This window comes from Podarcis pityusensis (assembly GCF_964106645.2).
Source record: "Podarcis pityusensis genome assembly, chromosome: 4".
Taxonomy (NCBI): domain Eukaryota; kingdom Metazoa; phylum Chordata; class Lepidosauria; order Squamata; family Lacertidae; genus Podarcis; species Podarcis pityusensis.
The window spans coordinates 99,156,051-99,184,035 of NC_138027.1; the positions used below are offsets into that span (position 1 = coordinate 99,156,051).

The following is a 27,985-nucleotide window of genomic DNA, read 5'->3' on the forward strand; positions in this document are numbered from 1 at the left end:
ACCTCTCCATTCTGAAGGAAATCAGCCCTGAGTGCTCACTGGAAGGACAGATCCTGAAGCTGAGGCTCCAATACTTTGGCCACCTCATGAGAAGAGAAGACTCCCTGGAAAAGACCCTGATGTTGGGAAAGATGGAGGACACAAGGAGAAGAGGATGACAAAGGATGAGATGGTTGGACAGTGTTCTCGAAGCTACTAATGTGAGTTTGACCAAACTGCAGGAGGCAGTGGAAGACAGGAGGTGCCTGGCGTGTTCTGGTCCATGGGGTCACGAAGAGTCGGACACGGCTAAACAACGAAACAACAACAACAATGCATGTTTAATAACGAAGTTGTGTCATCAGTTTTTCACTAATATTGCATGTCCCGATAAAGCTGTTAGCAAAATTTTCACCACAGTGGATAAGATCTGGGAGGACGGTGACCAATTTCTGCCAAAAGCAAAACCTAGAGGTAACCATGGAAGCTCCCTTCTTAGAAAAAATACATTCGAGGGATTTCAAAGGAAATAAAAATACAGATAGCAACTTCTGGAGGTTGGGATTTTCCACACCCATAATCCTGGTGACAAGGGGGTCCTTTCTGGTTCAATGGGTCCTAACAAAGAATGAAAGGAGCTGTCAGATTTGGTTCTCTCTGTTTCTCATTTTTCCAATTTTTAATTCAGTACTCCACATTCATTTCCTCGTGAACACTGGTCAGCATGTTGTATGCATTTCTTCTAAAGAACACATTTTTGTATGCAGTTTTTGACTAGTGTGCACATTGTTTTGCAAGCAGAAACTCCTGCTATAATTCTATTTTCCCTATTATAATCATTTTTATGCATCTCCCTCATGTATTTATTTATGTAAACATTGGTTGGAGAACTGCATCACAAAATTTAGATAAGTGCGAATTTCAAAGGATCGCTGTGTTTCAGTTCCCACATCGTTTGGAAAGTGCAGATTTGATAAATGTGGCTTTAAGTGAAAACTGCTTCTAATTTCTCCCCCATCTTTACATCCTAACCAAGCATGAATACTTAAGAGAAGGGGGTTATGGATTATATATATATATATATATATATATATATATATATAATCTCTCTCACACACACCTTTAATATTACATTGCAGAAATTGCATAACGCAATGTTTGATTGAGCACAAACCTCCCTCGTTCTGTTTTTCATTACATCAGGGCCATTCTAAAAATACCTACTTGGTTCCATGGATATTCATTTTGCATTAACATTAACAGCAAGGGAGCACACATTAATCCAACCAAGAGAAAATAAAACTTAATTACTACACAATTAAAAAAGAAACACAAAATAACTGTGCTCATTATTTTAATTCCTCTGAATTTATTTAAGATCAAAATAAAAACACTGTCTGCTAATCAATCTGTCAAGGAGCCAAGGCAACAGAGAAAATATACGAGTCAGTGAGGAAATGGAATTAAATGCTTACTTACCATCTGGCTTAGTGAACCCCGGCTGGGCACTCTGATACACAAAACCAGCACTTGTCTCCCCCCCTCTTCTGTCTCATGGCAGCAATTGCTTGCTGTTTCCCCCCTGGCACAAAACCATCTCTGATCTGACATCATGCCTCAGGTGTACAGGCTGCTGGTAGGTTCTCCCTGAAGCTCAGGACTGGCACTCCACAGGGATGCATGCTAAGTCCATACCTGTTGTATACATATGATTGCATTTCATCTGACCCTTCTACTGCAATTATTAAGTTTGCTGATAACACCACCATAATGGGTATAATTACAGGCGGAGACGAATCTGCGTACAGGGGGGAGGTTCAAAAAGTATCCACATGGTGCTCAGAGAACAATCTGCACCTAAACATTGGCAAGACAAAGGAGATGGTGTTGGACTTTCAGAGGAAGAGAGGGGAGCTAGCCCCGTTGTATATCGGGGGTGTGTGTGTGGAGAGAGTCTCTTCCTTTAAATTCCTGGGAGTCCATCTTAGTGAAGACCTTACTTGGAAGGCCAATACAGTCCAGGTGGTTAGGAAGGCCCAACAGAGACTTCATTTCCTTAGGGTCTTGTGAAAGAACAATGTTAGACAGTAACTGATGATTTTCTTCTATCGGTCCATGATAGAAAGTGTTCTCTCATACTGTATTATGGTACACTGGTTTGACAGCCATGGACAGAAAGTCCCTACAGAGGGTGGTGAAGACAGCACACGATATCATGGGCTGTCCCCTGAGTCCGCTAGATGTTATCGCAGGAGACCGTTGCCTCAGAAGAGCGAGGAACCTTCGCAAGGATGACTCACACCCTGGCAAGTGCCTTTTTAATCCGGGTAGGAGATATAGAAGCATGATAAGCTGGACCAACAGGTTAAAGAACAGTTTCTACCCATGGGCCGTGAGGCTGCTGAATGGAAGACAGCAATATTGCAGATGATGTTTGGGGTTGGTGGTCGTATGACAGCACACAGAGTGTAACAAGGACTGAGAGATTGTGGGGGGGAGGGGGCTCATTTAATCTCACTGTAAACAAGTGGTACAGTGACAATAAAGTATTTCTATTTCTCCTCTTCATCCCTGTTGGAGAAGCAGAACTTCCTGCAATGGAAAATTAAGCAGTCAATAATCAGTTTCATATGTTACCCATTATTTCAAAGGACTATTTTAATTTTATTTTATTTACCTTTAGAGCTCTGAAAAGCCAGGAACTGGGATACTTCAAGAAAGGCCTCCTCACACATACCTCCTCCCATATCCAATAGTAAAGGCTGGGAATCATCATGTTTCTGGTCAACTTCTGAAACCTCACCAGGCATTATACCAGACCAGGTGTTATCTGAAATCATTTATGTGGGATGGAGTTCCATATACTAGACCCGCACCCAGTGTCCTGGTGGATGCAATCACCTCTCACAATTTCCCCCACCTCCACTCCACCACAGTCTTCCCGTGTTAAGTGGGAAGGGCAGAAAAAAAGATGGTATGTTCAGTGGAATGTGCATACCATCATCACCATTATTGGGGGTTCTGCACAACTGGGAATTCCTGAGTGCAGGAAGACTTCTAATCCCTTTCATCTGAATGTGCTTACACCACCGCCTTCAGATTTTCGCACTTAACACAAGGAAATCACTTGCAGGGGTGTGGATCGGAAGCATCCTCTGCTACCATTTGTTGGGATTTACGATGCTCTGGGGTCACCTGGAGGCCTACTCAGTCTCCCTGACCTTTCCTAGTGTCCTCCCTGTAAGCACAACTCTGGAATGGCACGTCCCTTCATTCCAGCAACATAAACCAGCTAATCACACTAATCTGGCATAGCACAACAAGAAGAATGAACAATCCGTAGATCTAAACTACGTATTTATTTACACTATATACAGACACAGAATCATGGCTCTCTCTCATTCAGCTCCGAGAGAGAACAGCAACAGAACATAACAAAGAACAAAGAAGATGGAAGTGATGCATAATTCCTTCCGTTCCCACGCTTCCAAAGAATGGAATGTCAACACACAGAGCATGTGATCTAGTAGTCGCACACACTCTGCAGCACGGGAGAGAATGAAAATCCTGACAGTTTCTGTGTGTGGCCCCCATTGCCCTTTAACCACTTTTGGAGTGAATGCCTGAAAAGGGTGATCTACCTTTCGATTTGGGGTGCAAGCCTACCCCCTCCTGCCAGTGGGGCTTTGCACTGTGGCCATAGTGGAAGGAGAAGAGGCAGGACATTGACCCTGATCTGTCCAGGGCAGGCTTGATGCTGTCATGCGACAGCAGTGAGACCAGCTTGGGAAACAGCAAACTCTGGGCCGGCTCAGCCCCAGACCTTCCCACCCGCAGAACAACTCATTTCAGCTCTTTTCATTGCCTGTAGCTGGAGGGAATCCTACAAGCAGGCCTGGGGCCTGCCCTTCTATACATCTGGCAGCCAGTGGGAGGCTAGCTTAGTCTGGAGAACTTGGCAGCAGGACACCATCACTCATTCCAAAACCCCTCTCAACCCAGCATAAGCAGGGTTGGACTGCTTGCTTAATCACTTGACAGTAAACCTTATGACTTGGTATGATGAACCTATGGCAAATCTTCAACTATGGGTAAGCACTCACAGTAGGTTGCAGGCAGAAAGATTTCTGGATCTCCTGTTTGATTAAATTCTATTCTATTAGTGTAAATATGATTGTTCCATGTTAAATAGCTTGGCAGTGACAACCCATTTTCCTACATGGGGTATGCCTTTGGAAGCTTCCTTCTAGATTAGCACCCTTCCCATGGGAACTTCATTCACAAAAAAAGAGGAGGGTCAGAAGTCCACTTGACTGCCTCCTCTAACAAATGTTCTAGCTTGATGTTCCATTCCACTTAAAGACCACACCTGCAAGCAGGCAGGACTTAGAGACACTCACTCATGCCAGGCTCTCTACCTGGATAGGTCAGGCCTCAGGAGAGATGTACTCGGTGAGCTCACAAAGGCTTACTCACTGGCATCAGGTTCTGGCCTCCCTAGCAGGGAGCAGCACCAGATTTAGAGTGGTTCCCTGAGCCGAGAGGGCACAATATTATACTTGAGAAGATTCATTTTGGGGCACCAATGTTTGGACGCGCACAAGGTGGCATATTGTGAAAGATTACTAAAGTCTGCCTGTACAGGGAGGGAGCAGCCTGGCCTTCAATCAGCGTGGTTATAAAGCCTGTCCTACTGACCAACCTCTCTCGGCCTGGATAGCACAGCTAGCTCAGGGAGGGAGCCCCAACCTCCCAACATTTGGGGAGGGCAAATAGGGACACGCAGCCTCTCACCATCCCACTGCCCCCGCCACACACCTGCTCTTGCCCACCACTCCCTGCTTTCTTGTTCTCCCTTCCGACATTCGCTTGCCATGGCCTCCCCCGAGTCAGGTGCAACCCTGCTGACTTGGGTCAGGGTGCCAGTCTTAAATGGAACATTCCTGGATCCAAGCAGGGATTGGCTTCTGTGATCCAGGATGTCCCACTTATAAGGGGACAGTTGTGGGGTATGGGAGCCAGCCAGCCTGGCCTTAGAGACCACTTACAGAGAGGGCCTACTATGATGTCAATTTCAAAGGAATCTTGTGGTGAGAAATCCTCTATTCGGCAGTATTCCACCTGCTCTTGCAAGTTTTGGCAAGGTGAAAGGGGATTAAGGGCCATGAGGAGATGTGATTTGGCAAAGCCAATAGAGTGAAAGCAGTAAATCTTTTGAAAAATGAAAGTAATTGTGATATATTCCTCATCATGATGAACAGTGGAGAGTTTTCATAATTACTAGTTCTCGTCTGGTGCTTCCCAGACAAAACAGGTTTGCTCATTAAAATAAATTAAGTTCGTGAAATCAACTTCCCAGTGGATCATAACCACGACCCTGCCCAGAGATCTTTCCATTTGAGTTATAGCACTATATGTGCAAAACATATGTTTTAGAACATGTCGAGGCATTGGGGGCCTGTTCCGTTTTTGTTATGTTCTCGCAACAGCATTAATTAGTTCATTTTTAAAAAGAAAAAGAAGCCCCCCCCCCCCAAATTACAGAAGTTTAAGTGGTGCTATAGTGAAATCTGGCATGAGACAATTGAGACTGTTGTATATGAACAAATGAAAGAGGACTCTATTGTACAGTGGTACCTCTGGTTAAGAACTTAATTCGTGCCGGAGGTCCGTTCTTAACCTGAAACCGTTCTTAACCTGAGGTACCACTTTAGCTCATGGGGCCTCCTGCTGCCGCTGCACAATTTCTGTTCTCATCGTGAGGTAAAGTTCTTAACCCGAGGTACTACTTCCGGGTTAGAGGAGTCTGTAACCCGAAGCGTTTGTAACCTGAGGTACCACTGTAATGGAGGGGTCAGAAGGGTCTTGGCATACAGCCTACTCTCCTCATCCTGCCTGGCAAAAAAATTCTCCTCGTAACAATATGCTAGAACAGTGGCTCCCCAAATCCCCTATCCTCCGCCATGGACCACTTGGAAATTCCTGGGAGTCTTGGTGAACCACTTAATGGTTTTTATTCCTGTTGTAGCAACTGTAATGCATCGTGCTGGATAATGTGTGTTTTCATTGCTTATTTCATTGGTTTTTATTGATTTACCAGCTCTTGGGCTTTTTCTGGTTCTTAATCCTTTCCACTCCTTTCACGTCACTTTCTACTGCTCTGTCTTTCACGCACCTAATCTTTCCCACTCCACTCAAGTGCTTCTCCCCCCCCCTTCACTTCTGGTCCATCCTGCTCATCTTGTGGGTAGACCACTGGCTTCTGAGAGTGATTCAGCAGCTGCAGCTTCCACCATTCCCAGCCCCTGTCCCTGCCATTCTTCACAGACGTGCTGTGGACCACTTGGGTGAAGGAGTTCACAGTTTGGAAACCCCTGTGCTAGAGGAAAAGAACAGGACATGGCTATCTCCCTGCTGTGAGCTTCCCATGGTATCCAGCTGGTTAGTGGTAGAAACTGAGGGGCTGAACCAGAAGCCAAAAAATACATTTCCATGGCCTGTAAGCTGAAGCTCAACTCTAGAACATGCATTTAAACAAGTTGTATGAGGCAGCCGAACAGTGCTTTGCTGTCTCCGTATGTTGAAAAATGAGAAATAATTGGCCCACAATGCAGCAGCAGACAAGGAAAACTGGCCAAGAAAGGATGTCACTGGGGTTTTTTTGGTTTTTGGTTTTTTGTCTGGAGACAATCATAGAAGTGATTACAAATTGCAACAGGCAAGGTTTTGTAAGTACATTTCTGATAGGGTGGCTAATTAAATTGGCTCCCTCAGTCATCAGCATTAAATAGTTCATTAAGTGTGTTTCATCAAGGAAAAATGAAAAGCAAATAGATAAAAGAAATGTTCGTGTGTCTTCTTCGCTTGATAGATGGGTATGTGTTTTTGACCCACATGGAGTGGCTTCTAGAAGTGTCTTCCTTTGTTAATTTTGGTGCCCTTTTTGTATGGCTATTTATTAGATACCATTCAAAACCCACACAAACTGCTACGCAAAACAGAGGAAAGTGGGGCAGGGGAAATAAAGCAGGTGCAGATGGCTGATTTAACTCTCTAATGAACCAGCAAGCCCCATCACGTTAAGCTGAGCTTTCTCCACAGGACTGGCAGAAGCCTCGCTCGTTTCAATGTTTTCTGTTTGGATTTTTTTTTATTTTTTTGCATCAGCAGAGTGCTTTGATTTTCTGGCAAATAAATAAATAAATAAGCAAACAAACAGGAATCTCAAAAGCTCCTGTTTATGAGGTGCCCTCACAAGCTTTCCTGCTTCATGAGAGGATCACATAGAGCGTCCTCTCAGGCTTTTGCTCTTCAGAGTTGAGTTTTCAAAGTGAAACTTCAGCTGAAATAATGAAAGAGAGACAGACAGAGAGAAAAGGGAAATTGAGCACACCCTGAGCTGCCTACCTCATCTCCTTCTGGAGTTTTCCTATCTAATGATCTCAGCCAACATTCAGGCTCAGCTGGTAAATTAGAGCCAGCTGTTCCCTGTAAGCCCTTTCACCAGCAGTGCTTGCTCGAAAGACCCTTGAAACCATTGCAATATACTTTATCCTATCCAGAGACATTGACCAGACATTGTGGTACAAGAGGGAGAGTTGGGAGGTGGCAGGGAGGTGTGAATGCTCTGGTGAGAGCACTGGGTTGGCTCTGCTGGGATATCTGTGCCACAGCAGCCTTCTCATCACCTCATCCCACCTTGCCGGTAACTTGTAGTGATACCTGTGCTGGGAGGCCAGGTAAGCACCACCACCCTTCCCCGCCATTCACTCCTGTTTAGAAGCTCATCCACTCATGACACTAAACTCAGGTACAAGATGTCTCAACACATGGACTAGGACTAGGGGGACCGGGGTTCAAATCCCCACTCGGTTATGAAGCTCACTGGGTGACCTTGGGCCAGTCACCCTCCCTCAGCAATCACTTGTGACTCTCCCCCTTAGCAAGTCCCATGGAACTCAATGGGAATTCATCTGAGTAGACATGTCCTTCTGCAGCATATGTGGACAGCACCAATTCTCACACTAGGGATCATTAACAAAGTCCCCTTACAAAGCTGGCAGGGTGAAAAACAGCCAAACTGCTTTTAGTAGTGCAGCAGAGGGAATTGTGGCAGGAGTCGCTTGTCCTCTTCCTCCCCCTGCCCTTGAATGATCCCGAAGGCTCTTTTCTTTCATTGGGGTGCTGTATCCATTGCTTGTCAATAACCTGTTCTGCACCAGGTTTCTGAAGGTGACTATGTTAGTAAGCTGCCCCTATCAGTTTTCTTTATATATAAAAAAGTAGGAATATTTCATCTCACAATAGATTTGGCTTGACTTACTATAGAGCAGGTGCAACTCAAACTCAACTATTTGTTATAGCAAGTTATGAGGGAAATAGTTAAAGCCATGGTTTTCCCAGTAGTGATGCATGGAAGTGAGAGCTGGACCATAAAGAAGGCTGATCGCCGAAGAATTGATGCTTTTGAATTATGGTGCTGGAGGAGACTCTGGAGAGTCCCATGGACTGCAAGAAGATCAAACCTCTCCATTCTGAAGGAAATCAGCCCTGAGTGCTCACTGGAAGGACAGATCCTGAAGCTGAGGCTCCAATACTTTGGCCACCTCATGAGAAGAGAAGACTCCCTGGAAAAGACCCTGATGTTGGGAAAGATTGAGAGCACAAGAAGAAGGGGACGACAGAGGACGAGATGGTTGGACAGTGTTCTCGAAGCTACCAGCATGAGTCTGACCAAACTGTGGGAGGCAGTGGAAGACAGGAGTGCCTGGCATGCTCTGGTCCATGGGGTCACGAAGAGTCGGACACGACTAAACGATTAAACAACAACAACGAGGGAAATGGATTGGAAGCAGTTCCATGGGGTTTTGTATCTATCTACCTACCTACATACCTACCTACCTATCTATGCATATGCACTGAAGAGAAGATTATTTTGCCCTTGTCAGACTCTACTATTTAAGCTCTAGAGATGCAAGTGAGGTGGAAGAAACCTGAAGAAATCCACTGTGTGCATGCTAACCAGTTTTCTTATATGCCCTCCCCTACCAAAAGGCAAAACAGATATAAAGTTCCTTTATTTTTCCAGGTAGGGAAAGGGGACCAGCAAATTGGACTTGCATCAAAGCATTCAAACACACACCTTGGGTGGAGAGAAGTGTTATGTGTGGCATTGGGGATCAACCTCAAATGGCTTTCTTCTCCCTTGTAAGACTGACATTATGACATTGTGATTTCATGTTCCATGTGATTTTGCTGTTGGAGATGATGGGAATACACACAACGCGATGACATTGCAAAATGGGGTAGCTGCACATTACAGTGAAGAGAACTCGAAATAAAATTTAAAAAATGGTTAATTGCTATGTAGTGCATAATCTGTAGTAGATGTTAACAGCCCCATTGAGAGGATAAATCATGTTGCCCAAACAGGCAAAGCCATGTAACTTAAATCTTTCACAAGGATGCAGTCTGGGTCGCAGAGTGGAAGATTTTCTAATTGTGTTGTTTTTGAAGACAGACCTGCATTTTAAGTGTTTGAACCTAGTGCTATAAGACAGATAACACTGAATTGTTAATGCTAAAGACGTGAATCCAAATTAGGAAGAGGGTTTAAGAGGAGCATGTTCCTCTGTGCAATCCATAGGCTTTTAAAAATACATCAGTTACCAAATAAAAAATGTTCATTCATGTTGTAAACTAGAGGGAATCAATGTTGGCTCATCAGCTATGTGTGACTCAAATCCAAACATTTTAATGAGGCATCGGGGTAAAGGCAATAATCTGGTCACTGAAGCAAATAAATTCCCCCCCGTGAGTTCAAATCAGTAGAAAGGTCTGGACACTTTTTTTAATGCAGCAAAGATTAACCAAAGGGGATTTTCGCATTGTCTTTTAAGTGATAAAATCTTTATAAGTTGTGTGTGAGTGTGACCATCATCCATGGGCAAGCATGCATAAAGAGGTTAATTACTATTATCTCCCCATACCTGTCTACATATAGCATGCAATAAATAGCCATGGCAGACACAGGTATTTCAGAAGCGGCTGCTATTCATTCCATTGCTAGAGCAACTGGTGGGGAACAGCATTCTTCCCTGTGGCAATGGGAGGGGCACTGTTGGAAACAAAAGACTGAACGGGATGGATCTTTAGTTTGGCTCAGTAGGGCTCATCTTAGTAGGTGCATAGAACTCTTAGGCTGCAATCCTCTACGCATTTACTTGGGGGTAAGGGTGAAAGGAGCTTTCAGTTTCAGTTCCCCCCGTTTCTCATTTTTGCAACCTTAAATTCAGTTCAACACCTTTCTGCAGCAGTGTGTGTGTGTGTGCTTAATGCTCATGAAAAACCATCAGCATTTTGGGGCATGTCCTCAAAATCTGCTCTTGCTGGTTCCCCAAACCCTCCGGAACAGATTCTGAGGAAGCTGCACCGTGAAGAGGAAGGCAAACTCCCATTGCCCATGTTTTGCCAGCTTCTTTGCAAGACTATCATCAGGGACTTTGTAAAAAAAGACCTTTCTGAAATCAAGAGACACTACATCCACAGCATTTCTCTGACCCCCCCCCCCCCAAGCTTGTAAGCCTATAAAAGCATGACAAGCATGCTTGTGTCTTTCTGCATGTGTAGGCAATTACTTCCCACAGTGCATGTGTGCAGTAAATATATATGTGCCAAAATGCTTCACACATGGAAATGTATAGTATGTATGAGATACATGCAATTTCTTATAGGTGTTTCTATGCAGAACTTATCTGAAGCTGTATTTTGGATTGCATCTGTACTGTAATTCTACTGACTTCAGTAGCTTGTGTTCAGATTAGATTTATATTGTATCTGAAATTGAAATAATGTAATCAATACTCTTGAAGATTCTCTTGACAACCACAATTTGTTTGGCCTTTCCCCATTTCATTTATGAGTTACTGATCATGGCAAAGTGGTAGAGAAGACAGAAATCAGATCGTCATCAAAACGAATCAGGTATATCAAAATAAAATTTCCTTCTGCATTGAAATGATATATCATACAGTTTTAAGAATTTTATATATAACTTGGCAGTCTCGTATCATGGCCAGGATTTCAAGCAGTTAATAATCCAGAGTGTTATAAAAGGTCATCTTGGAAACATATTAACTGTACTCCCATTTTAAATTCCAGTAGATGAAATGTATGTTATTACGAAAGAAGAATACGGGTCTGTGAACATTTTGGGGATAATTTCTTTCCTTTCTGTATGATTTATATGCATGCACAGGGATAACTTAATTCGCAAGAGATGTGCAAGTAATTTATTTTCCAGCCACTGAACTAAAACTGGACAATAATTTATCTGACTTTTAGTGTGGGGTTGCAGCCAAAGCAGAAATGACATTGAATGATAACCGAAGAGTTGCCATTTTGCTGTTTATCTTTGGCTCAGGGCACTTGCGCATTTTCTTTGCAAAGCCAAATTACTCTCTCCCCCACTTTTTTTTTTTTTAACGTGCACGCAGAGAACAGATTTCCCTGGTCAGATATTCAATGGAAACCAAATGAGCAATAGTCATTGTTGACTATTTTTACTTCAATTGCTCGAGAACTGCAGTAAAAAAAAAAAAGAGGAGGGAAATTACTAAAGCACTATCACGTACCTAGTACGACTAAACGCTCAACCTCTTTTTTGCCACTCCACATAATCAACATATTTCATTCTGTGTAGAATTCAATTTTCAATGCCTTGCAGTTTGGAAACAAAGTGCTTCAAATTGCTCTCTCTCTCTCTCTCTCTCTCTCTCTCTCTCTCTCGTTCTGATTTTTACCAATTAGATTGAAAATATGCCTTTCCACTAGAGCGATATTACTTGTTACTGAATGAGAAGAAGAGGCCTCTACATTGTCTTCATCTTACATGTGTCAGAAAGAGCTTTGGATACTAAAAAAAATGATCACATCAAAAGGCATGCATGTGTGTATGTGTACCATCCTGGCTTCGATTAACACACTGCGACTGCAGCACTTGAGGTTGTGTGATGGATATGTCTTTATTGAAGGCCAGAATTTCACCTATCCCATATTCAGCAGGGAGTTGGGGTCTGATTCCCCCTTTCCCACCAGCTGATCAGTAGAATCCCAGCTTCCTTTAAAGAGTTATGTCAGGGATAGCCAACCTGGTACCTTCCAGATAATGCAGAACTCGAGCTCCCATCAGCCCCAGTTGATGGGGCTAATGGTCAAGGATGATGGAAGCTATAGTTCAATAGCATTTGTGGGGACCACCCTGGCTTCCACATATATGAACACAGAAGCCTAATGGAAAGGGTTTATGTTGTCCATTCTCTCCTTCCACCCCAGATGGTTCTTATTCTGCCTTATCAGGTCCCTTGTCACCCCAGGTTAGGGCTAAGTGTTTGATCTCAAATCAAGTAATATATGCTTAGGATCAAGGCACTGGTTTGCTACAATTTGATGCAAAATTTTATAACCATGCCATTATGTAGAACTTTGAAGCAGGAGTAGTCAAATCTTCTATCATTAAAGATCATGTTCCTCCGAGAGGATCTACAAGGGAACACATGTTGGAGACATGGGTGGGGTCAGTGCCACATCACTTACAGAATGTAAGAGAGAGAAAATGAAGTGAGGCAATGAACTTTTTAAGATCATCACTACCAGATGTATCTTTTCTTTCCACATAGTCTTCAACCATCCATACACATACACACACTTCTCCCAAACCCAGACAAACACAAAACCACCCCTTCAGCACAGTTCCATGCTTTCAAAGCACACTGTCCTCTCTACTCAGGTGCAGGTCCTCCTCACTTGGAAAGTTTTTTGTTTTAGAAAAAAATTGAATCTGCTTGTATCTGCCAGTGCTCAGCCTCTACCTGGAATATGTTCCTCAAGCTCTGTGCTCTTTCATGGCCTGAAAGCAAAGGAGGAGAGCAGTGGCATACCTTGGGGTCCCAAATTTCATTGTTGCCCAGTGCAATGCCAAAATTCAGCCCATGCCCCCACCTTCTATTTTACCTCATAGTTGCAGACATCCCCTGTGGTGGTGGGCTCCGGGCTCCCAAGGAGAGCAGCCAAGATGCTGCAGACAGGCCCTCTGCTGCTGTAAAAGGTGCATTGTATGTGAGAAACTAGAGCTAAATGTTTGAAATGGAATACTTGAAATTTAAATAAAAATGAGCACGGGATCATTTCATCATCATTTAAATTTGATACTATATGAATCAACTGGAATCACTAGCAAGATATCTCCAGCTCTTATAAGAAAAGTAATAGGCTCCAATCAGCACTGGTATGGTGGTCTCTCCTTTAATTCAAGGTGACAGCAGTATTGATAATCTGCTAATGGGATGATGATTTCATCCCTATCAGCAATGGCTGTGTTTCCATCGTGCTGCAGTTGTAAGTTTTCCACACATAAAGAGTTCAATGAAATTAAAGGTGAGTGTGTGATCTTACAGCACTATTAAGGACACAAATGACTTGGAGTTTGTAGTCATGACATTGCAGCACTGTCAGGAGCACGGTAAAATATGGCCTAGTGGCAGGCAGAAGGTTCCAGATCCAGTTCCTGGATGTCAGGAGCACTTGGGAAAACAACATTCCTCAGAACTATTTGCACTTCATGCAATGTATGTGGCAAAGGAAGGAGCAGGGGTGGACATGTTACGATATAGAAGCAATGCAGCTGCGAGCTGCTAGCTTGAAAACATCACATGATGTTGGGACTGTCCGTGGGAAACAGAGGGACAGTCAATTCACAGTGCGAAGCACCGGAATTAGCTCAGAGTGTAATATGAGCTGTACAGGAAGTACAGGAAGTGTTTGTCTCTCGACTGCTGGAGTTTGAAGAGAGCAGTCATGTTTTTTGTAACGCTGCAAAGACAGAAATAAAGGCATGTAAATACGTTTCTGTCTATCTCTTTCCCCTGCCGGGGGGGGGCAACAAAGAGGGGGTGTGTTCTTCTCACGCTGAGAAGGATCGCCTATCGCGACCTCTGCCTGGATCTTGCTGAGGAATGCAGACAGGGAGGTCAACAGGAGATCAAGCTGGGTGCCTGGAGAGTGGCCAGTTACTACTTATATAGGCTTGAATCCCGACAGGGCATTGGTCATCTTTGGTAAGAAAGTGAGGCCAACATCTGGCACTCCAAAATGGATCTTCTCTGTTTTGCACCTTCTCAGCTGGAGGGACAGGTATTTTTCTTTCTTGCCACTACAAAAGCAGCAACCATCAGACAGGTGGGTGGGAAGGAAGGTGAGCAGAGTTTGGAGTATCAGTGTCTAGGGGTGGGTGCCTGGATGTTTGGCAGGGAAAGAAAGAAGCTGAATTCTTTTCCAAGTCAGATGAAATTAGTGTACTTGTGATATGTACCCCTCCATTTACACAGTTAAGTGGCAGTGTAAACACAGGGGCATTCTGGCAACATTTTTAGGGTGAGATGTGAAAATTATTTAACATTTCAGGGGGCATGCTTGCTATTTTCTGGTGGTGGCAGAAACTTAACATTATGCTGCTGTTTGGTCATCAATAAGAAAGAAATAATGGTAGAACTCTCTGTAGTGGGCACATTTTGGCAACTGCCCCTGCCACCCCCCTCAGTGTCCTAGAACAAGGTTACATCAAGGCATAGTGTCCTTACTATAGGAAAACTCTGGGATTGGCTCTGCCTCTGCCGGTTTCCTACAGCAATGAGCAAATACATATCAGAAGGAGCATATATATTCATTCTCATTCTCTCTTTCCATATACAGTGGTACTTCGGGTTACAGACGCTTCAGGTTACAGACGCTTCAGGTTAGACTCCACTAACCCAGAAATAGTACCTCAGGTTAAGAACTTTGCTTCAGGATGAGAACAGAAATCGTGCTCCGGCGGCTCGCTGGCAGCAGGAGGCTCCATTAGCTAAAGTGGTGCTTCAGGTTAAGAACGGACCTCCAGAACGAATTGAATTCTTAACCCAAGGTACCACTGTATATGTATCTGTTGACAACTACTTCTGGGAGTGGAGTCTTGGACCCCTTGAAATCCACCTGTGATTGGCTTGAAAGGGTAAAGTTAGCAATCCTAGCAATCTTGCAGCTTCCGGTGAGGTGTGTAGCATAACACCACGGATTCAGCTTTAGCTGATGTGACCCGAGGACATGGACAAGGTGCTTGTGTCAATGTGACCAGCCATGTGTTCCCTCGACCCTTTCCCCTCTTGCCTTACTAAAGTTTGCCAACTGGGTGGATACAGGGTGCAGCCAATGCATTTTTGCCAGGGCTGGTTCATATACAGGTCAGCTGTTAGCTTCTTATTAGGAAAAACAGCATGCTATCAGAGAGCACCACGGGGCACACCTTGCCCCCAGTACCACAGTTTCCAAGACTGCCTGCCTGTCACTCTTACTTCATTTTAAATCTCCTCCTGAGCCAGATGTCTTCCAAGCAGCCTTAAACTCTCCAGAATCCCACCCTCCTTCCTCCTCTGACCTGTCTTCCGTGTCCACCCCCACCCCCCGGTTTGGAGCCTTCCTCCTCTGCAGCTTCCCTTGGGGGTCCTTCGTCTGGAGCCTCCCACCACTCGTCTTTGTCCCTGACCATTTTTGAGGCAGGGAGTGGCAGCGGTGGAGCACAGGCCTGCGCTGCCCAGGGCGGGCCCGCTCCCGAGGGGGGGGGGAGCGTGGTGTGTGCCCTCCCAGACATGGGATAGCCACTCGGGTGCTCAGAGCGGCGAGCCGCTCACGGGGGTGGAGCAAGCCACCCATGGCGGACATTCGGCACGCCGCCTGCCTGCAACTCCCAAGACTCCCCCAAGCTGTCAAAACGAAGGGTGAAGAGGGGAATGTCACCGGGAAAGTGGTGCTGCTCCCTGCTTACACTGATGGCTCGGGGTAGTAGGCTTGGGAGTCGCAGGTGGGTGGTGCGCTTAATGTCACCCCCCTAGTGAGGGCACCTGGGGTGGTCGTCCCCACCGCCCCCCTTCCTACACCCCTGGGGAGTGGTCCCAGCCATCTTGAAGGAGTGGCAATTCAACCACTCCTGAAATTAATTAATTATGCACAATTAATTACACGTAAAAACACACATGCTGTGAATGCCTATGGGTTGCATTCAGTTCAAGGAATTCCAGTTCTGAACACTGAACAATCCTGTGAATACAGAGAATCTCCATATTTGTCTCTTTTTAGAGTCCAGTTCCCTGACATCCACACTGGCAGATCAAGTTTCAGAGGCTGAGCTTTTTCCCTTTCCTACTTTACTTGGATTCAAATTCACTTTCCTTATCTTTAAATAGAAATCAATAAGATTTGCCTGCCATCAGTATGTGAATAAGCAGAGAAGGCAATAGATCACCAGGACTCAGGTCCAGCAATTCTATGCATTCATTTGCAGCCATACCAATGCTCTGAGCAGTAATTGTTAATAAATAAAACAATAAACACCTCATTCTGTTACTGGTTTAAGAAAAAATGTATTTGTGACAGGGGGTGAAAGCGCCCAAACCATCATTAAAATATCGAAGGACAAAGGAGCATTGGATGTATGGTTTTGAATAGTTCATATCTTTTTTCAGTTACGTTTAATGCTTAATTATTTGGTTAATTAAATAAACGCACAGTGATTTTCTCTTGCAGCATATAATTCTCCCAGCACTGCATGTTGAATTTAGTTGTAACCTTCGTTAGTGTTAAAGAAAGGGAACAATCCCTCCCCTTTACAAATTTCCTTTGTTCTGAGGAAAACAACAAATTGTGTATTTCTTACCTACTCAAACTAGGAGAACTCTCTATGATTCATTGCAATGTGCTGAACAATTTTTTAATGCAAAAACGTGATTTTCAAAATTACCATACAACTACCTCTTATGCATTCAGAAAAATAAGACAACTTTTAAATTATGATGATGAAAATGATCACCTTTTTCTGTGAAGATATCTGGATGTTTGCAAACTACTTGGCTGGCAGCAATTCAACTGCTGAAGCCTTTTCCTTGTTGTTTTAACTAAGTTGTGTGGTTGTTTTTTTTTACCAGGAACAGAGGCAGAATATCCAGCACCATAAATCTGTGGGAGAGCACGTTTTGCACAGAAAACGCCACTATCTGAAACCAGAAGGACTAACGATCGGAATCTTTATAAAGGAAGTTTTCCAATCATCACTTCTGGTCTAAAACTTCCCTGAAAGGTGCCCTGTTCACCTACTGATTACTTATGCAGATATTTAAGGGAAGGAACTCTGTGTGAATCACAGAAAGGAGTTTGGTTCTACTGGCAGGTCAAATAAGAAAAACTAGGGAATTTTTTTATTTAAAATGCATCATGTAAAAAATTCTATGGTCACTATCATATTTTCTTTTGTTATTTCCTCAGCCTACTCCATATTTTTGCATCTGGAACAGAGTATAAGAAATATTTTTTACTTGATTAAATGTCATTACTTTTTAAACAGAATATCCATTATGTCTGAATATATATATTTTTTAAAAACCTCTGAATTATGTAAGTGATGAGCTTCTTGCAGCAGGGAGAAAAGCTTTCCATTTTCCAGACAACCAGGAATGTAAGAAAAGACCTTGTACTTTATTTGTCAAAAGTACAGCATTTGCTCTTTGTGTATAATATATTTGTATTATATCAGTACCTTATGTTGTTTGCTTGACCTCCACATGGCCAATGATAGCACATCATTGAAGAGTAGCATAACTTCTGGGGGCTTTCGCATGTAGAAACGTGACACTCGCTTGGAGATGTATGACGCCAGATCCACAGCACGATGTTCACGAAACATTTGTTCTTGCTTTTGAGGGAAACATTTTTTCCATGTCACTTGATGTGAGTGTGGACGTATGAATTCCTGATGTATAGCACCACACATAGATAGGTTTATTCTGTACCTCCTGGTGCAACTGACTGCCCAGAAAACTGAGTAAATGTTGAAAATGTAACCTGTTTCATGTATTCACTGGGTTCAAGAAAATCTGTGCATGGGTGAGCAGCAAGCAGGCCTCCAATAGCAGACAGAGCTAGGTGAGAGATGGGTGCTTCACGTGAATGCCAAATGACACCAGATCTCTTTTGGAGGAAGAATAATGTGACTTGGGCATCCAACTGAAAAGCTACCCATGTGGAGCGATGCAACACACACAATGTTATCTGCATGGTGGAGACAAAGGCAAAGGCATATCCACCCCATTGCCATTTGAACACGCTCACTTTCAAAGGTGGCAGCCCGCAGGTCAGGAGTCAGGCAACACTTTTAACGCTTTATTTTTCTACAAAAAAGAACTAAAATGTTGTAGCGTTCCAATCGACATGTCAGTCTTTTGTCAAACATAAAGCCATCAATCCATTCAATGGGCTTTTCTCTCCACAACAGCTTTGGAGTTTGGTCTAGCTTTGCAAAGCCTCACAAAACGGGGCGGGGGGGGGAGCTGTCTATTGAAACTGAAAATGAATGAAAGGAAATGTGTGAATTACAGCAGACTGCATGTTCTGTTTTGACAGGATAAATAATTATTTTAAAAATCCACCATACATTATGCTTTTCAGTGGTAACTACTTAACGACTCTGTTACCAAGGACATTTTTATTTGTGTTTCTCGGCTTTGAAACTGAAAAGAAAGATGTACTGGCAAGGCCCTATATGCGTACTGTGAAGATGTCGCTTCATTAAGGCTTACTGGTTCATTACTTTAGAAACTAGTGCACAATTCACTCTTTTCAGCACTCTCTATATATTTTATTTATTCTTCAGTGCTGGAAAAAATGAAAGACTGCTGAATCTGGACACAACTCATTTTGGGAACAGAGCTCCAGACCCTCCAAGCGTTCCTATTTTCCATGGACAGTCCCAGATTTACAGAAGCCATATGATCCCTGAATGTCCTGCTTTTCCTTAGGACACCCCTATTTTCATGAGAAAAATGTTGGAGTGTATGGAGTTATGTGACCCTCTAAGCCAAGGAGATAATAACCAGGGGAGCAAGCTCTAGGTGGCCGTGGGTACCCACAAAAATTTCCTGTGGGTACTTGGACATTGCCCACCACCACCGGCCACCAGCTTTCCTCTGGCACCGTGGCACCTCAGAGGCGAATGGGCCAGGGCCTGCACCTCCGCTGAAGGGCCTCTGTTGGCGCCCGCTGCGGCCGCAGACACAAGCCAGAAGCATGTCCGCAGCCGCAGCAGGTCCCAACAGAAGCCCTGTGGCAGAAGCACAGGCCCCTGTTCAGTTCTTGCCACAGCGCCGGTGGACTTGTTAGCTGTGTGCCACGCCGCTATGATGTAGTGACGTCAGGACATCACATGCTGTTGTGATGTCATGACAGTGTGGCACATGCATTCTGGCCACCCAGTGTGGGGTTCAAGTCGGCGCCGCTGTAAATAACTATACAACCTTTAGAAGACATCTGAATGCACTCCTGTATAGCAAGGTTTTTAAAGGTTAAATTATGTTTTTATACATGCTGGAAGCCACCCAGAGTGGCAGGGGAACCAGATCAGATGGGAGGGGAAATAAGATTATTATTACAGTGGTACCTTGGGTTACAGACGCTTCAGGCTACAGACTCCGCTAACCCGGAATTAGCACCTCGGGTTAAGAACTTTGCTTCAGGATAAGAACAGAAATTGTGTGTGGCGGTGTGGCGGCAGCGGGAGGCCCTATTAGCTAAAGTGGTACCTCAGGTTAAGAACAGTTTCAGGTTAAGAAGGGACCTCAGGAATGAATTAAGTCTTTAACCCGAGGTACCACTGTATTATTAAATAGAATGTCTCTATTTTCATTGGAAAAACGTTGGAGGTTATGGAACTCTCTTTTTATTCTATTTGCAGCCTAACTATCAACAAGAGCTTTTTTAAAAAAAAACTTAGAATAGGCCTTTTAACCCACTGAGCCAAACACAGTTCACCAGCCATGTATTGTAGTCAGAAGAAGTGCGTGGTTTGTTTCTGCAGCTCCAGGAAGCTAGGTTTATCTAGCCCCTGGAGGGCTGCATTTGGCTTGGGCAAATTTTGAACACAGGGTAGAAGTGAACAGGCAACATCCTTAAAACAGTACTAAACACAATAACCTCAAGGCATTATCAAACAGTTCTGTTCAGCTATAGTGTTTGTGACTTTGCAGTCATCCCAGTGGGAGCTCAATAGCATTGTGGCTTTTAGCCTGTGTTGCAGTGCGACAGGCAAATGGTGATCAATGGCACCTACATAATTACTTCCTATTAAGTATCAGAGTCTAACCCTGTGGCTTTGGTTGTTACACAAATAATAGCAAGTACCAATTATGTTCGGATTATCATAATTTCAGCTACAAGAGGCATTGCATCTTGGCTTTTCATAGAAAACCTAAGGTTTACCGTACTCCAAATAACTCCATCATCACATTATGCCAAACATTTTATGACATTCCACACTTTTCACCTCGGTTCTGTCATTTGAAATCAATACAATATCCACATAAAAACTGGCACAAGCTACAAAAATAATTCAAAAATCAACATTTAAAATCCAGCTATAATAATTAAATGCAAGTGTAGTTAAGTACAGTGGTACCTCGGGTTAAGTATTTAATTCGTTCCGGAGGTCCGTTCTTAACCTGAAACTGTTCTTAACCTGAAGCACCACTTTAGCTAATGGGGCCTCCTGCTGCCACCGTGCCACCAGAGCACGATTTCTGTTCTCATCCTGAAGCAAAGTTCTTAACCTGAGGTATTATTCTGGGTTAGCGGAGTCTGTAACCTGAAGCGTATGTAACCCGAGGTACCACTGTATTTTGCAAAGTATTAGGTGTATGGAAATCCTGTAAGACCACAGACTACCAGAAAGCGTGTTCTCCTTCAGGGAGAGCACGTGTTGCGGTGGGGTCTACTGAGCCACCCCCTTTGTTGCTGGGTAAGTTCTCCAAGATGGCCAGGGGGCAGTGATTGGATTGCTGAGTTGCTGGGGCAAAAGTTGTGTTGCAATTTTGGTGGGAGGGGTAAAAGGTTTAAATACTCTGCACGCAGCCTTGTACTTTCTCTTTTGCTGCGTGCAACGGATCAGACACAGCGGAAGAGACTGGTTGTATTCAGCATTTATCCCTTCCCTATAACCCTCCTTTAATTGCCTATCCTTGCCTTTTAATTTTACTTTAATTTAATTTTCTTATTAGTTTAACCCCATTGGACCCCTCTTTTAATTTAGCGGCTTCTGCCGCCTCTCGGCGGGGCCGGGGTCCCCGGGTGGGGGGGGGGATTTGTGTTGGCCTTCCCTGGTGAGCTTTGGGATAGGCCGCGGCCGTTGGCCCCATACAGCAATTTTGGGGCTTCCCCGCAGTTTGTCTGGGGCTCTGCCAGCCCTGTGCCCTCTCCTCTTAATTTTGGCTGCTCCGGCCGTCTTTTTTAGGAAGCCTATGGTCTGATCCTCGGCCAAGGCTCCTTTTAGCTTGCTTTAACTGCAACGCGTCTGGAGCGCCGTTTGGGAGCCCTCAGAGCCGCCGATCAGCTGTTCGGCGGCTGCAGCAGCGTTTCTGGGGTCGCCTGGGTGCGGGGACCTTGCTGCCACCTTCGGGGGTCTTGGCGTGAGTCCCGCAATCCCCCCTTACCCCTGGGCGACTCACCTTTTCGCTCTCCGCGGGGGCGCTGGGTTGCCGGCAGAGTTTCCTGGGCGCCGTTTTGTCTGGCCTCCTGGGGGCCTTGCCTTGCCGACGGGGCCTTTTCTCCAGCAGGCCGGGACGGTTGCGGCCTTTTGGCTGGTGCCCGGGCTGGGGTGGTGCTGTCCCAGCTATTTCGGGGCGCTGCGCTCAGCCCGTTTTGGCGGGAGCGCCATTTTGCTGCAACATCGCCCCACAGTGGCCTCCAGTGGCTGATCTGGGTAACTGCAGCTAGTTTTAATGTGCATTTCTTTTTGTTGCCTCTGCTGCCACCTTCTGGTGGCTGGTGTTACTGCACCCCTTTTGTAAAATAAATAAAATCTGATTTAATTTTATTTAATAATTTAGTTACTTTAGTAGCTCTTGTATTGAGTTAATTTAATTGTTATTGGTTCTGGGGTTTTTCTGACTGTCGTGAGGGCGTACGTTTGGCTGACGTGCTTCTTGCATCTTGGGGCTATTTAATTTATTGAAAATTTGTTTTATTTTAATTATATTCAATTTTAGTTTTCTTTGGTTTTCCTTTTCTTTCTCAAGCAGGTATGGCCCCGAAAAAGGCTGCAAAAAGGCCCGCTGCTACCCGGACTTCAAAGCGGCCAATAAAAGGCCCTTCTCAGGCGTTGCGATCTGGCGCACCCAGACAGGCAGAGGACAGCCTGGGATCCCTAGTCACCAGGATGGCTGGTGATCCAGCAGCTTTAACACGTCTCGCGGCTGAGGTGGACGGCCTCATTCGGCGATGTTCAACGCAGTCTTCTGCCCCAGGGGGGCCAGCTTCCACGGTTGGCCCATCTTCGCCTGCATCTTCATCTTCTAGCGAAGATGGGGGAGAGGCAGTAGTTGCTGGGGTTTCAGTGCGGGCTTCTCAGCCATCACAGCCCCCAGTCTTACCTGTTGCGCGGGTTGGCTCACGGGGGCCAAGACGTACCACACGCCGTTCGGCTGGGAGGCAGGCCCTTATGGCATCTCCCTCCTGGGTGGTTTCGCCTACTCAGTCTACTGCGGATGCATTGTTGGGGCCTAGTCATTCACGTAGGGTCTCTTCTCAGTCTGTTCCAGGTACTTCACAGCAGACAGTAGACTTGGAGTCCTCGGATGAGGATAGTCTTCCTACTCCTGCGAGAACATCATCTGGGGGGCATCGTTGCCGCAGGAAGAGGGCTAAGAAGCGTGCCAAGAGGAGGAAGGTTGACACTTCATCTTCTTCTTCTTCTGGTACGTCTTCGAGTTCTGATGACGAGACAGAGGCATCTTTAGACCTTTACTGGGGTTTTGGTGAAGAGGCCGGGGGGTTTCCCAAATGGATTTGGGAACGGAGGGCCAATTCGCACCGAGCAAGGTATGGTGCGGTCCAGGATTGCCGTGATGGCGTGCTGGTGCCTGAGGTGAAAGTCTCCACAAATTCTGTGAGGGACATCATACCTGGGGCTCATTTGTCAACTAAGTTGCGGGCTAGAATTTTAAACGGCCGCTACGTGGATATATTTAAATTAGCACCCCCGCCTGCAAGTCCTGATTCTCAGGAGAAGGATGATTCTTCCAAAAAACGTGCTGGGTCTAAGAAACTGGAGAAGACGTTTGAGCGCTGGCTCGATGGCTTCCAGGTTTTTGCTGGAATCGTAGTAATGGCTTATCCACGCAGAGCCCATCACTTGATGGTCTATTTGTCCATCGTGCGCTCTGCTTTCACTATGGCAGGCCAATTGGCTGCGATAGCGTATGATGTAAATTTTAGACGCAGGGCAGCTAAGATTTCTTCGGCTCGCTGGGATCGTAAGGATTTGGACGTGTGGACCACCTACGTGGTTCCACACATTGAAAAGAAAGCCCTGGAACAGCAGAAGCCGAAGGCGGGTCCATTCAGACCCACACGCAAACTTACTTGCTGGGATTTTAACAAGGGTTCCTGTCAGCGCCAGTTCTGTAAATTTTCCCATGTGTGTGACAAATGTGCCGGGGGTCATCCTGCTTCCACTTGTTTGGGCAGTCGGCGGCCCTTTCGTGGAGGAAAAGGGGGCTCCCAGCAGCCCCCAAAGGCTGCCACTCCCGCCTCCACCTCTGGAACAGGGAAGTAGTGCTTTGACGGTCCTGGCTTATACTCCAGTGCGTTTGTCGGCACTAATTCCTTGGTTGCAGGCTTACCCTAAAAAGGAGGCTGCAACTTACTTGCGTGAAGGTTTTTCTTTAGGTTTTCGGATTCCTGTAGCCACGGCTCCCGAGGCACGGAATCCCCTTAATCAAAAGTCGGTTCGTGAAATGCCAGAGGTGGCGCGCAAGAAGATTGAGAAAGAGGTGGCTTTACATCGTATGGCTGGCCCTTTCTTAGATCCCCCTTTCCCTAACTTACACATATCTCCACTGGGTATTGTTCCCAAGAAAGCTCCGGGGGAATTTCGCCTGATTCATAACTTATCTCATCCTCGTGGCACATCAGTAAATGATGTTATTCCTCCGGAGCTTTGTTCAGTGAAGTATGCTTCTCTTGATCAGGCGATCAAGATGATCAGGAAATTTGGCCCAGGTGCCTTGCTAGCTAAATGCGATATAGAATCTGCATTTCGCTTGCTACCAATTCATCCAGAGGATTATTGGTTGCTAGGTTTTCAGTTTGAGGGAAAATTTTATGTTGACAAGGCTATGCCTATGGGATGCTCAATAGCATGTTCTGCTTTTGAGTGTTTTAGCACCTTTTTGGAATGGGCTTTGCGTGTTAAAACCGGCCTGGTAGGTGTGTCGCATTATCTCGATGATTTTTTATTGGCCTCTGCACATGACACCGGCGATTGCGTGGTATTGCTGAGAGCCTTTGCTTCCCTTATGGAAGAATTTGGGGTACCATTGGCAGCTGATAAGACTGAGGGCCCATCTACCCAACTGACCTACTTGGGTATCCAATTGGATACTGTGTCACAAACCTCAAGCCTTCCACTTGATAAAATACTTACCCTCCGGAATGTCATACAGGAGCTACTTCCTTTGAGGAAGATTACTTTGCGACAACTGCAATCCTTGCTGGGTCACTTGAACTTCGCATGTAGGGTGGTGGCCCCTGGCCGCCCATTTTGTTCACGCTTGGCTAGGCTTACAGCAGGTTTAAAGGCCCCGCATCACAGGGTGCGTATGTCCGCGCAGGTTCGCGAGGACCTCCGGATTTGGTTAGAATTCTTGGAAGAATTTAATGGCGTGTCCTTGTGGCAGGACGTTTTGAACCTCCACAATGATTTTCAAGTGCACTCTGATGCTGCGGGTTCACTGGGTTTTGGTATCTATTGGAAAGGTAGATGGTGCGCTAGGCGCTGGCCATCTGCTTGGCAGGGGGAAGCGATCACGCGGGACCTAACGTTTCTTGAGTTTTTTCCCATTGCAGTAGCTGTGCATTTATGGGTCGACGAGTTCAGGGACCACCGAGTTTGTTTTTGGTCCGACAATCAGGCTGTTGTGAACGTGCTGGCAAAACAGTCATCTCGCTCCCCCAGGGTATCGGCCCTGTTGCGGGCATTCGTTTTGCATTGTTTGAAATTTAATATTGTATTTTCTGCACGTTTCATCCCTGGGGTATCTAACGAGATTGCTGATGCTCTATCCCGTTTTCAGATGGAGCGATTCAGGTCCCTGGCTCCAGAGTCTCGGGCGCATCCGGAGTATTTCCCGGAGCATCTCTGGAACCTTGGCAGCAATTAGTATTGCAGGGAGTAGCCGCCTCCATTTCTTCATCCACTTTGGGGTCTTATAAAAAAGCATGGACTGACTTCTTAAATTTTACCCAGTCAGTCGCAGGCAGCATATCTTCCCCTCCCTCCACTTCTCAAGTGTTACAGTATTTGGCACATATGTTCCAGCTGGGCCGAGCTGCTAGGACACTGCGGATTCATTCCGCAGCAATTTCCTTTTTTAGTAAATCATTTTTCAACAAGGATCCTTGTGCCAAGTTTGTAGTGCGCAAGGCCTTGGAAGGTTGGGGTCGTCTTGCTCCCCCTAGCAAAGCAGTTCGGCAGCCTATCACTTTTGAGTTGCTGAGCAGAATGCGTGCCAAATTAAGGGTTGTCTGTTGGTCTAAGTATGAGGCCCGCCTTTTTTCGGCGGCCTTTTCAATTGCATTCTTTGCCGCATTACGGGTGGGGGAGGTGGTCATGGAGGCTAGGCAAGATGGCGGTTCCAGGGGGCTGCTGCTTCAGGATGTATGTTTATCCCCTGTGGAAGTGAGAATCGTGGTGCGTAATTCGAAAACGGACCAATTGGGTCGGGGGGCAGTTATGAGGCTCCCCGTAACTGGGGAGCCTGGTCCTTGCCCGGTTAAGGATTTGAGGAAATTCTTAGCAGTGAGGCCCTCAGGGGAGGGTCCACTGTTCATTCACGAAAATGGTCGTCCCTTGGCACGGCATCAGTTTTCCAAGGTAATGCGTAAGGTTATTTCTGCTTGTGGGGTCCCGGCTTATGGTTTTGCACCCCATTCCTTTCGCATTGGTGCTGCTACAACAGCAGCCCATTGGGGGTTGTCGGCCCACAGGATTAAGGACTTGGGCCGGTGGAAATCTGATGCGTTCAAGGGTTACGTGCGGAAGAGATGTTGAATTATTGTAGTTGATGTGTGCTTGTTCTCCACCCTGTAGGTCTCGCTCCAGTCCGTATCTGGATTGTGGGGCACAGCATCGTGTACTGGGCTGGCATCAGAGCGAGGCAGTCTGGAAGGGGACCGGATCTTGGCTTCCCACAGCACGTAAAGGTGTCGTGGATATCCAGACGTGGAATGCGGTGGAGTGAATTCATCCCACTAATTAAGCAGAGGGTGCTTTCACATGGCCCCCCTTCGGCAATTGTGGTGCAGTTGGGGGAAAATGATATGGCAAAGGTTGATTGCTTCACTTTGCGATCCGTGATTCTAAAAGACTTGGGGGAATTGGTGACCTTAATACCCAACGTTAAAATATTTTGGTCACAATTGCTGCAAAGGATCAATTGGCAGGGCATTTCTCAACCCAAGGCTGCTGAAAGGGCCAGGAAGCGCATTAATTCCGCAGTGAGCAGGAGGGTAACGGAATTGGGTGGGTTGGTGATTTACCACCCGGATATTACCTTCAAGGCTCTGGCCCTTTACCGCAATGATGGGGTACATCTTTCCGAGCTGGGGAATGATGTCTGGTTGGATGCGGTAATTGGAGGGTTGAAGAATGGGTTGGGATTGTGAGTGGTTGGCGGTGAGCATAAGGGCTCAATTGGCGGTTAGGCATTGGTTATAAATCTGGTGGAGGAGGGGTTAGGATAGGCTGGGCCTGCCCCTCCATGGTTGCTGCGGAAAGGGAATTCCGTTAAAGGAATCCTGGGGCTTGCCATCTTTTCGTCCAATCCCTGGAATGGGACTAGGGCCGGCAAGCCTTCGGGGAGCAGGCGGGTGAGAATTGAGGGTCTGTGTCTCAGCTCCATTTCTCCCCGACTTGCTTTCCCCCGCACTGTCTTTCGGTGGTGCCCGGAAGTCAGTTCTGTCCCCAGGCGGGGGGACAGATAGTCTTAACCAATGCCTAAACAACCACTCACGTTTGTATTTTAATAAAGTTGTGGCCAAAATCATGCCAAAAATCTTAAACAAAAAATTACGTCTCCGTTGTGAGTTATTTTGGGGGTGGATCGGGGACCTCGACACGCAAAGCGTGTTCTCCTTCAGGGAGAGCACGTGTTGCGGTGGGGTCTACTGAGCCACCCCCTTTGTTGCTGGGTAAGTTCTCCAAGATGGCCAGGGGGCAGTGATTGGATTGCTGAGTTGCTGGGGCAAAAGTTGTGTTGCAATTTTGGTGGGAGGGGTAAAAGGTTTAAATACTCTGCACGCAGCCTTGTACTTTCTCTTTTGCTGCGTGCAACGGATCACCCGCCCACCCGCCCTAGAGTAAGGGGTTGTTGCATTGACCTTGCTATGCCTGTCATGGGGTCGTCTGCCTTTGAGCGGGGGCCTGGTAGGAATTTTTCCACCTGGCAAATTGGCCGGCTGGGTGGTTTTTGCCTACTGCGTAGCAAATCGTCACAACTTGTAAGGTTGCGGTTAGGCATTGGTTATAAATCTGGTGGAGGAGGGGTTAGGATAGGCTGGGCCTGCCCCTCCATGGTTGCTGCGGAAAGGGAATTCCGTTAAAGGAATCCTGGGGCTTGCCATCTTTTCGTCCAATCCCTGGAATGGGACTAGGGCCGGCAAGCCTTCGGGGAGCAGGCGGGTGAGAATTGAGGGTCTGTGTCTCAGCTCCATTTCTCCCCGACTTGCTTTCCCCCGCACTGTCTTTCGGTGGTGCCCGGAAGTCAGTTCTGTCCCCAGGCGGGGGGACAGATAGTCTTAACCAATGCCTAAACAACCACTCACGTTTGTATTTTAATAAAGTTGTGGCCAAAATCATGCCAAAAATCTTAAACAAAAA

At 45.8% G+C, this 27,985-nt stretch overlaps 2 protein-coding genes across 8 annotated transcripts in view; one reads left to right on the forward strand and one right to left on the reverse strand.

Moving 5' to 3' along the window:
- Window positions 1–27,985, reverse strand: part of LOC308475852 (uncharacterized protein) — a 190,017-nt gene that overhangs the window by 69,138 nt on the left and 92,894 nt on the right. Inside the window, exons 4-5 of one of the 4 annotated variants that reach the window (XR_013985392.1) lie at window positions 1,459–1,836; window positions 341–597 (exon numbers count right to left, since the gene is read on the reverse strand). The exons of 2 other annotated variants lie outside the window; for them this stretch is intronic. The gene's annotated coding sequence lies outside the window, so the exon portion shown is untranslated. Of the gene's footprint in view, window positions 1–340; window positions 598–1,458; window positions 1,837–18,346; window positions 18,403–27,985 lie in introns of those variants that run through there. One more of the 4 variants, XM_081003324.1, reaches the window with a different exon arrangement.
- LOC308476178 (uncharacterized protein) lies at window positions 20,785–27,979 on the forward strand. 4 transcript variants are annotated; one of them, XR_013985786.1, is made up of 4 exons: window positions 20,785–22,369; window positions 22,637–22,802; window positions 26,198–26,870; window positions 27,647–27,979. XR_013985786.1 is itself a non-coding variant. In XM_081003654.1 (2 exons), exons 1-2 carry the CDS (start codon window positions 22,130–22,132, stop codon window positions 26,770–26,772), a joined length of 1,248 nt encoding a protein of 415 aa, XP_080859780.1. In that variant the 5' UTR covers window positions 20,785–22,129; the 3' UTR covers window positions 26,773–27,429. The 4 variants fall into 4 exon arrangements, 1 of the variants encoding a protein (XP_080859780.1); XR_013985785.1 differs by having other exon boundaries at window positions 20,785–22,802; XM_081003654.1 differs by lacking the exon at window positions 27,647–27,979 and having other exon boundaries at window positions 20,785–22,802; window positions 26,198–27,429.